The following is an 11,121-nucleotide window of genomic DNA, read 5'->3' on the forward strand; positions in this document are numbered from 1 at the left end:
GATCTACTACCTACTAAAGTTATAAGTATACTAAAGATTTAAATACTATTGTGATAAAGATAAAACTACCTGATATCTCTTTACAAAGTCAAATTTCTACATTAATTGGATAAATTGTATGTATGGAGTTATAAAATAATATAATCAATGTATATTACACGAAGTACGCTTGTGTAAGTGTACATGCGCGCGCGCGCGCGCATGTGTGTACATGTGTATGTATATATACAAATATATATGTGTATACCTTCCACACATTTTAAAGCAGCCATCATTGGATCTTCAGATTGTGCAGATATTACAGTTTTTACTACACCCTTATATTTATGTCTCTCTTCACGTTCCTCTTGAATCATCTTTAGCTCCTCTTTGAATAATTCAAGATTGCTCTTCTTTTTTTCACCTTCCTTTTTCTTCTTGCCAAGTCTATCTAGTTTTCGTTCATTTGTTCCAAGTAATCTTGCATATTCTTGAGCTTGTTCAGCCGACGATCTGTTATCTACTAGTTCCGAAATTTTTGATTGTGGCTTATAAAGCTTTCCTTTCTCTCTTGTGTCCTCCTCTATAAAAATAATAAAATTAATCATTTTTATTATTATCTTTCATCATTATTTTTTGAGTCTAATTAAGATTTTCTTTATTAAATAAAAAATATTTAACATTATAAATGTATAATTCTATAATTACGTCTTTTTCCAGCATCATACGTTCCTGCCTTGACCCAAACCTTACTAGTCGTTTTACTGGGTGTCTCTTGGAATGTTGCTACAAATTCTTCAAATGCCTGCAAGTAACACATGTAATTGTATGTATAATTAAAGAAGAAAACGGTTATGCACGGCATTATTTACTTGAGCTGCAGCTTGTTCCTGCTCCTTTTTACGTTGCTCATCTAGTTCCTTTTTACTTAATGGCCGTTTACCCATTGTACCAATGGAAAAAGCTTTAAGCTTTTGTTCTGCAATTTGCTGTAAATACAGATAACAAGTTATGCAAACGAGTACGCATACAAATACAAATAAATGTAAATAAATATAAATAAATACGATCCAAATATATAAAGCAATACCTTCATCATAGCTTTATCCGCCATTTGTGAGAAAATGGTTTAACCTATAAAAAGAAAGGTGAAGAAAAAACAAACAAATAAGAAAAACATTAAATTGTTTGTAAAAATTTGAATATTTACAACGATAAATTTATAAAGACAAATATTATGTACGAATTAATAATGTTAAAATTGTCCGTCATAAAATTTTGAATCTATTGAACGAAATGTGTGTATAAAGAAAGAGCGTTAAACGATAGCGTAAACACTTGTAACATTAAAAGTCGTTAAAAGGCAATTGATGTAATAACACATATATTAGCGACTGGATAGTTACGGTAATGATCGATTTCTTAAAAAAAAGAAATCTAAAATTCTGTCGCAATAATCGTCAAATACAGGTTCAGGTTCAGTTGGTTAATTTGCCATCCCCATCTCTTTATGTGATAACGTACTGCGGACCATTCGACCATCACACGTTGGAAATTTGGAAATACAAACTTCAAAAATCGAATTTACAATGACAGTTGATTGCATGAGTAATGCTAAAATAAATTTTTTTCTGGACACAATCGTAAAACGTGCACCTTATTATCTGCCACACACTTTACTTGACTTTACTACTCCACTAATTCCACACTACTCGATTGACGAGGGTTGCGTTCGGAAATACACACTGGTGTGCCACTAAAGCCCGTATCAGACTACGCATTGAAGATTGAGATTAAAGATTAAAGATTGAAATTTAACCAATCAAAACAAGGAATTTTAACTCTTTTTATTTTGATTGGCCAAAGATCAATCTTTAATCTTTAATCTTCAATTTTCAATGCGTAGTCTGATACGGGCTTAATAGCATTCAATTAAAACGGACGATCGTCCGTTCTAATTGGACGATTCCGACAAATGGCGACGAACCAGGGTTAAAACTCACTGGTCTAAAATAGAGTCCAGAGGATCGATTATGAAACTTTTTCCCTAGGGCGGAAACGTGAAAAGTGAAAATCTTTACCATTGAAGTTAATGGAGAAATTTTTCACTTTTCACGTTTCCGCCCTAGGGAAAAAGTTTCATGATCAACCCCCAGGGGTGTATTCTGGCTGTGTTCCGTTTTTACTGGCAGTACTGAAAATTTATAGTTCACGTCACATATACTATACATTTTCAGTACTGGCAGTTAATATCGGAACATAGCCTCTGAAAGTTCTATTGAAAATAGTCTTTCTAATCATAAAGTTGGTAACACTGTAACCAACTACGCTGTGTTCCGTAATGTAAGTTGAATTTGTGATTATTATTGGCTTGCAAATATCAGCAGAGAAATTAATTTAATTTCTTGTATTTTAATTATTTATAAAATTATTGTAATTATGTATTATTAATTAAAATATTATTTACTAATAATAATTTTGATTTTAAAATAGGAATTAAAGAGCACAAGAACTTCCAAAGACTGAAAATTAACTGCAAAGTTTGTTTGTAGGATAAATTTTTTGATATTGCCAATATTAATATTATTTTTTTTTAATCTTATTTCATTTTGTATGAAATAAGTATGAAATTATATTATAATAATATTTAATAAAAGTCTGATATTTATAAGCATGCCAGCTAAGCTACTGTAGGCTCTCCAACTACTTAAACAGAATAAATTTTATCATGCACTATTAGTGCACACAAACGGATATAATCTAATTTACTTACAATTAATAATTTAAAATTAATCAGAACTTGAGATTTTTAGCTTCACGGAATTTTTGGAAATCCATCTTTTGCTTATAATTTCTATTTTTAAATGAAAATTATTGTTAGTAAATATTATTTTAATAATACATGATTACAATTATTTTAATAAATAATACGTTATTAAAATTATTTTATAAATAATTAAATTACATGAAATTAAACTAACTTCTCTGATGGTCTCTGCGAGCTAACGAAATCACAACTTTTATTACGGAACACAGCGTAGTTAGTTACAGTGTAACCAACTTTATTATTAAGAGATATTTTCGATAGAACTTTCGGAATACACCCCCAGATTCTCTACTTCTAGGGACTCTAGTCTAAAGGGCCTCGCACATGAAATGCATAACATAACATAAGCACAACATAAGACCGATGGACCAATGAGCATCCAGCATAAAGTCGCCATATTGATTTACATAAGATTCCCATTGGTCCAGAGGCCTTATGCTACGCTTATGCTCTGTTATGCATTTCATGTGCGAGGCCTTTAAGTCCTCTGGACCAATAGGAATCTTATGTAAATCAATATGGCGACTTTATGCCAGATACTCATTGGTCCATCGGTCTTATGCTTATTAGAGGATCTCTAAGAGAGAGAGGGTGTATTCCAAAAGTTCTATCGAAAATATCTCTTTTAATAATAAAGTTGGTAACACTGTAATTAACTACGCTGTGTTCCGTAATAAAAGTTGAGTTTGTGATTTTGTTAGCTTGCAGAGACCATTGGAGAAATTAATTTAATTTCTTGTAATTTAATTATTTATAAAATAATTTTAATGACGTATTATTTATTAAAACAATTATAATCATGTATTATTAAAATAATATTTACTAACTGCCCTTTAAGGGCCTTGCACATGAAATGCATAACATAACATAAGCACAACATAAGACCAATGGGCCAATGAGCATCCAGCATAAAATCGCCATATTGATTTACATAACATTTTCATTGGTTCGTCGATCTTATGTTGTGTTTATGTTATGTTATACATTTCATGTGCAAGGCCCTTTAGGCTGAAGATAAAGGGTGCTTTCCAACAAGAGTGCCACAGTGTGACACAATGTCACACAGAGAAACACAGTGTAACACAGTTGTGTAGTCTAATTGGAACGGATATGTTACCAAACACTAGAGTGCGTAAAAAACTGACTTAGTAAAAAAAACACAGATTCGAATTGAATCAGAAATCTATCCGTAGAAAGTCCAAACCCGTTAAAGAAAGAATTTTACATTATCCAACGTAGATATAAAGGGCCTCGCACATAAAATGCATAACATAACATAAGCACAACATAAGACCGATGGGCCAATGAGCATCCAGCATAAAGTCGCCATATTGATTTACATAACATTTTCATTGGTCCGTCGGTTTTATGTTGTGCTTATGTTATGTTATGCATTTCATGTGCGAGGCCCTTAACTTCTTTACAATGCCGACAAAAGAATAAACTTGCAAATTAATCCGATGAAATACGTATGAATAATAAATAATCAACGAATGCATGGTTTCTTAGACTTATACAATTCTTTAAATAAAAATAATGAATATTGATTACTATCTAAGAATTCTGGGTCCGGTACGTAATTTTCGAACACAAAGACATTTTTAGTAAAAATACAAGTCCATTGTACTAATTTAAAGATATAAAGAAACATGTAAAGAACATGTAAAGTAACATGTAAAGTAACATGTAAAGAAACAAAAGATTCAAACTATAATTTTAATTTTGTATGTTAAGGCGAAAAAACTTGACCAAACATGACTAAAATGTACACCCAAGGACTTTGATTCTGTCCATGGGGAAATTTTCCAAACTGAAAAGTCGCTATCTCTCTACATACTTAAAGTTCATAATTAACGTAACGACCAATAAGCTCTAGTCATTTCATGAATCATGAACTGCAAATATGTAGAAAGTGGTGACTTCTTAGTTTGGAAAATTTCCCCATGGACAGAATCAAAGTCCTTGGGTGTACCAGTGCCACACTTAAAAAAATAATTTATTTGCCCGATGTGTTGGCACTATTGATGGCTGACACGGCCAAACTTAAGGGCCTCGCACATGAAATACATAACATAACATAAGCACAACATAAGACCGATAGTCCAATGAGTATCCAGCATAAAGTCGCCATATTGATTTACATAAGATTCCCATTGGTCCAGAGGCCTTATGCTACGCTTATGCTCTGTTATGCATTTCATGTGCGAGGCCCTTTAAGATTGAGCAGTGTTTTGCAGTGTCGCTCTGTGTCTCTCTGTGTCATAGTTGGAAAGCACCAATGTAGACACTGTGTTACACAGTGTCGCCTGTGTTTCTTATTGGAAAGCACCCAAAGTAACAAAAGATGTGGGTACTATGACGCTATCTCGGCGCAGTAACGAAGCTTTCAGGCTGGAGTCCCATGGATGCGGAACGTGCGCAATACGGAATTGGCGGAACACTCGTGATTGGTTCAGTTTTACGTTCGTTCCGCCGAATTTTATCCGCAAGTTTTTACTTTATGCGCAACGCCCCTGATGCTAAATAGCGCAATGTAATTTGGAGCCGAATGATAGGTGAAATAGGTTCGCGAATAACGTTTTGTTTAGCAATAATATGTCCAACTAATGCCAATAGCTTTTCAAATAGTTGATGTGGCATTCTAAAATAATCTAGATATTTTTCTGTGTCTTTGGCCACCATTTCCTTAACAAGATTATCGCTTGCTCCTTGTTGCAATCTTCTTTCAGCGTTATATATAGGTCGCACCCAAAATTGTCGTTTTCTTTTATTTTTTTCATTTGTAATTGCAATGTTGTATAATACATATAATTTTGAAATCTTGCGGCGTAGCTCCTGCTTTTTAAATGCACACGTACATTTATTTAAAGAGTTTATTAATAAACCAATAATTAAATGTAACTTTTCCGACTTCATAATTAATAATAATTGTTTTTTACGGAGTGTTAATTGACACGTAGTTATTCGCCGTAGTTATTCGTCAATTGTGACCGGTATATGATGGAGTTTTTCAACTTTGATGTACATGTATATGCGATTCCGATCCGCAGAAGTTCGAATGCCTATGTCCCATGCTGCGGAAAATGCGGAAGCGTAATCTGCGCGAGCCAATAATATACACTGATTTTGATAGATACAATGGAAAGATCTATGGGAAAAATATTGCGATTGGCAGATGACAATTACGCATCCGCAAGTTCCGCTCCATGGGACATGGGAAATATAATTCAGCGGAACGTTCTGGGGGTCGATCATGAAACTTTTTCCCTAAAGCGGAAACGTGAAAAGTGAAAAATTTCTCCATTAACTTCAATGGTAAAGATTTTCACTTTTCACGTTTCCGCCCTAGGGAAAAAGTTTCATGATTGTCTCCCTTGACGGAATATTTGTAGGACCAATCACGAGCGTTCCGCCAATTCCGCATTGCGCACGTTCCGCATCCATGGGACTCCAGCCTCAGGGTGCCGTCACATGGGGCGTAACTTGCGTAAGCATAACTTGCGCCGACCAATGATATCGTTTTACTGGAACATTAGCTTCCGCCTAATTACTTTACGCTTTTTACGTTATTATCGTTATGTCGAATCCAATTTTCTGCATAAGAAACGCTGTGTATACATGTATTAGTAACACATGTGTTACTTAAATAAGCAGAACAAAATTGAAAGATAGATAATGATATCAGGGTAAATTAAGAAACAGTTTTATGTCAAATTTATTATTTATAATAGCTATTCTGTAATAACATTCTGTCATATCCAATCTTCTTGCGATATGTTGATACAAAATTTTAAGGTTATAGTTGTACATTAATAAATATGTCTGGTTGCTTGAATTTCTTGCATGTAAAATGCTTTCTTTTTCTTAAATGCCTAACATATATTTATTTTGTTTTAAATATATAAATTTTTGAAAATTACAAGGAACAGGAATATATGCCCGCACAGGTTAGATTTGCACATAAATGATTTACACATACTAGTGTGCAGATCCACATGAGGCGTACTTTCCGAGACGCGTAAATTACAAAAACCAATCGTAAATTTGTTTAGCATTTCTGTTAGAGAGTACAGTGCGTTGCATTGATGCCTGGGGTACCGATTTTAAGAACCATGTTTCTTTCTTAGTTATTTTTACGTTTATAACCAAATGCTGCCGTCAACGATCACCGCAGCATTCAGTCATGAACATAAAAATAATCAAGAAAGAAACGTGGTCCCTAAAATCGGTACCTCAGGCATCAATGCAACGTACTGTATAGTCGTGACCTAAAAGGTTGCAACACATTTTCTTCGATGGTTTTTGGAATGTAAACTTGCTCATCGGTAGGCGAACGTAATTGGTTGGATCCACAGGTAAGAACCAATGACGTTCGCCGTTCGATGAGCAAGTCTACATTTTAAAAACAATCGAAGAAAATGTGTTGCAACCTTTTAGCTCACGACTTGTACATACACAAGAGAAATCCTAAGGCTTGTTTTCTATTCCTGCACTAGACTGCACTGGAACGTTCCTTCTTGCTTTCGCTAACTTTGAAACATCTATCTATTTTATTTTAAGTGTACATACACTTATTTAGAGAGTTCAGGAACAGAAAACAAACGGCTAATCAGGGGGTCTATCATGTAACATTTCCCCTAGGGCGGAAACGTGAAAAGTGAAAAATTTCACGTGAACTGCACGATCATGTACAGTCGTGAGCTAAAAGGTTGCAACACATTTTCTTCGATGGTTTTTGGAATGTAGACTTGTTTATCGATCGGCAAACGTAATTGGTTGGATCCATAGGCAAGACCCAATTATGTTCGCCGTTCGATGAACAAGTCTACATTCCAAAAACCATCGAAGAAAATGTGTTGCAACCTTTAAGCTCACGACTGTACGAGGGCCTCACAGTGACTTTGATTCTGTCCATGGGGAAATTTTTCAAACTGAGAAGTCGCTATATTTCTACATACTTACAGTTCATGATTAACGTAACGACCAATAAGCTCTAGTCGTTTCATTAATCATGAACTGCGAGTATGTAGCAAATGGTGACTTCTTAGTTTAGAAAATTTCCCCATGGACAGAATCAAAGTCCTTGGGTGTACGATTCCACGGAATCATGGGTGTTTACGATAACTAATCGGATCTCGGATTGGATTGAACAATGGTACTCAACGTAAGTATAGAAAATTTCCCTAGGCTAATCGGATTGACGATTGCTGTCTCAAATGTAATCCGATTGATGACGAAAGCGTAGAGACCGAGAAGCATGCTTGAAAAGTAAATCTTTTTATTTTTTTAAATAATAACACAAAAAATCAAAGATTAAGTTACAAAGAATGATTTGAATTTAGATTTATTGTAATTTTTTTTGTCTAAACACTGGATTTCGTTTAAATTTCTGTTTGTAAAAATTAATTAATCTATTCTAAAGTTTGTGGTTATATCGGAAACAAATCAAAATTAATAAAACAATTATTAATTATTAGGTACATATTAAAGCATATAATATTTCAAGCATATCATATAGAATTCCTGTTTGTTATAAACTTAGTAAACATAACTTTGAAATTATTCAACTACATTATACATTAATCAATATTAATTTATATGTTAAAAATCAATAATGTTTCTAAAAATGTTCTTTTTATTCTTTTCCAGATCGTAAATAAACTTCAATTCCATGAATAAATAAAAATTACTGGAAAATGGATTTATATGAAGAGGGCATTATTGAACAATATCAATTTGTGCTAACTTAAAATTTGTAAAATCTACTTTTCTTTATTAGTTGTTTATTAGAGAGTAATAATATAAAAATGTAATATACGCATCATATATGCATACAATTATTTTAATTTTATTTATGTATATTCCGTTCTTATATTATTACTCTCTAATGAACAACTAACAAAGAATAACAGATTTTACAAATTTTAAGTTAGCACAAATTGATAATGTTCAATAATGCCCTTTTCATGTCAATCCATTTTCCAGTAATTTTTATTTATTCTTGGAGTTGAAGTTTATTTACGATCTGGAAAAGAATAAAAAGAACATTTTTAGAAACGTTATTGATTTTTAACATATAAATTAATATTGATTAATGTATAATGTAGTTGAATAATTTCAAAGTTATTTTTACTGAGTTTATAATAAATAGGAATTCTATATGATATGCTTGAAATATTATATGCTTTAATATGTACCTAATAATTAATAATTGTTTTATTAATTTTGATTTGTTTCCGATATAACCACAAACTTTAGAGTAGATTAATTAATTTTTACAAACAGAAATTTACAGAAATCCAGTGTTTAGACAAAAAAATTACAATAAATCTAAATTCAAATCATTCTTTTTAACTTTATCTTTGATTTTTTGTGTTATTATTTAAAAAAATAAAGAGACTTTTCAAGCAGGCTTCTCGGTCTCCACGCTTTCGTCATCAATCGGATTACATTTGAGACAGCAATCGTCAATCCGATTAGCCTAGGGAAATTTTCTATACCTACGTTGAGTACCATTGTTCAATCCAATCCGAGATCCGATTAGTTATCGTAAACACCCATGTAACTCACTCATGAGCGGAAATATGAACTTTTTCACGTGAACTTTTTTGCCATCAGCCGTGATGGCGAAAAGGTGAAAATTTAGGGAATTAATAAATTGTATGTATTTTGAAATAAGAATGAAAGTGTGGTAACAGTGTGGTAACAGTTTGAAGAGGTATTATTGAAGAGGTTAACCTTTTTGGTATTGCATTGCGTTGATAGGATAAAGTAATACATACATAAATAAAAATAATGCTTTTGTGATGTAATTAGATTTGATATTTATATTTGACAAATTGATATTTTGATAATTATATAGAATGAGGTTTCATCAAATGCAAATTTAGATAAAAATATACTTTAAACGCGTTTTGATACACAATGATATAAGAAAGGTACGTCTTGTGAAATAAAATATTAATCAATCATGTAAGTGTTTATAACTTATAAATTTGGAAAATACATGTGTGAGCGAGAATTCAGTTTTGATCAAGGTCGTATTCTAAATTATTCAATATTTTTTAATTAAACAAAGTTAAATTTAATGACTAATGAAATTAATTTACTTTAAAATTTGCGCACATAAAAAACTAATTAAAATTAATTTTGAAAAACAATGTTTGAATTAAATTACAATGTAATTTTGAGTATTAGATTACTACATAATAAAATAGTTGTTACAATATATGGATCATTAAAAATAAATGTAATATATATTATATTTGTAAATTAAGTTTATGCAATATAACTAAGAAATATTGCTATTTATTTATGAATACTTTTTTTACAATTTTTTTTTATATAATAAAATTTTTACAGTAGAAGTTATACTGTAAAAACAGGTAGATACTTTTTTCACGATTGCTTGATAGTTGCAATGACAGAGACTCTAATGATGAATTTCGGATCGTAAACTAAACTTCCGCGCATTATTCATACATAATCGCTATGTGTGAAAAGATTCACGTGAACTCTCTATGAGTGAAAAATGAAAAATAAAAAGTGAAAAGTGAAACGTGAAAAGTGAAAAGTGAAACGTGAAAAGTTCCACGTGAAATTACATGATTGACCCCCAGCAATTGGTTGCATTAGATACGCATTTCTTGAAAATCCGCGAAATACGCTTCATGTGAAAGAAGGCTTTTAAAATGGCGTAATGTATTTTAGAAGTTACTAGAATACGCAAATTACGCTACGCAAGTTACGCTCCATGTGACGGCACCCTCAGACTCGAGCGCTAATTGGATAGTCCAAACTGTTTTCTTTATGAACACCCGAGAACTTTGATTCTGTCTATGGGGAAATTTTCCAAACTGAGAAATCACCACTTTCTACATACTTGCAGTTTATGGTTAATGAAACGACTAGATCTTATTGGTTGTTATGTTAATCATAAACTGTAAGTATGTAGAAAGATAGCTACTTCTCAGTTTGAAAAATTTTCCCATGGACAGAATCAAAGTCCTTCAGTGAACATGCTCTAGAGAGTCATGGTGCTACACAAGTTATTTTATCCTTGTTTAACATTCAGTGACCAGCAAAGATAAAACAACACTCCAAGGCACTCGATGTGTATTCCCGAACGCAAGGCTGCGTTCAGATTCCTCACCCGCGTGCACCTTGATGTCGTTTTATCTTTGTTGTTTACCAAATGTTAAACAAGGATAGAAGGGAGTGTCTCGGTTGCGCACAGACCCGATTGGACACCACCAATCATAGCGTTGGTTGGGTTAGATAAGTCAAGATGATTGGTGGTGTCTGATCGGGTCTGT

The 11,121-nt window shown here is 32.5% G+C and overlaps 1 protein-coding gene across 4 annotated transcripts in view; it reads right to left on the minus strand.

Annotated features, from left to right (window-relative positions):
- Window positions 1-1,726, minus strand: part of LOC105201318 (U2 snRNP-associated SURP motif-containing protein) — a 10,875-nt gene extending 9,149 nt beyond the window's left edge. For 3 of the 4 annotated variants that reach the window (XM_039455776.1, XM_039455775.1, XM_039455773.1), the window contains exons 1-5: window positions 1,386-1,726; window positions 1,070-1,113; window positions 852-968; window positions 688-784; window positions 248-562 (exon numbers count right to left, since the gene is read on the minus strand). In XM_039455776.1, the coding sequence (XP_039311710.1) occupies window positions 248-562; window positions 688-784; window positions 852-968; window positions 1,070-1,093 (553 nt within the window). In that variant the 5' untranslated portion in view covers window positions 1,094-1,113; window positions 1,386-1,726. The remainder of the gene's footprint in view (window positions 1-247; window positions 563-687; window positions 785-851; window positions 969-1,069; window positions 1,114-1,385) is intronic. The other variant, XM_039455774.1, reaches the window with a different exon arrangement.
- Between the last annotated feature and the right edge of the window lie 9,395 nt (window positions 1,727-11,121).

Source organism: Solenopsis invicta, chromosome 12 (genome assembly GCF_016802725.1).
Source record: "Solenopsis invicta isolate M01_SB chromosome 12, UNIL_Sinv_3.0, whole genome shotgun sequence".
Taxonomy (NCBI): Eukaryota; Metazoa; Arthropoda; class Insecta; order Hymenoptera; family Formicidae; genus Solenopsis; species Solenopsis invicta.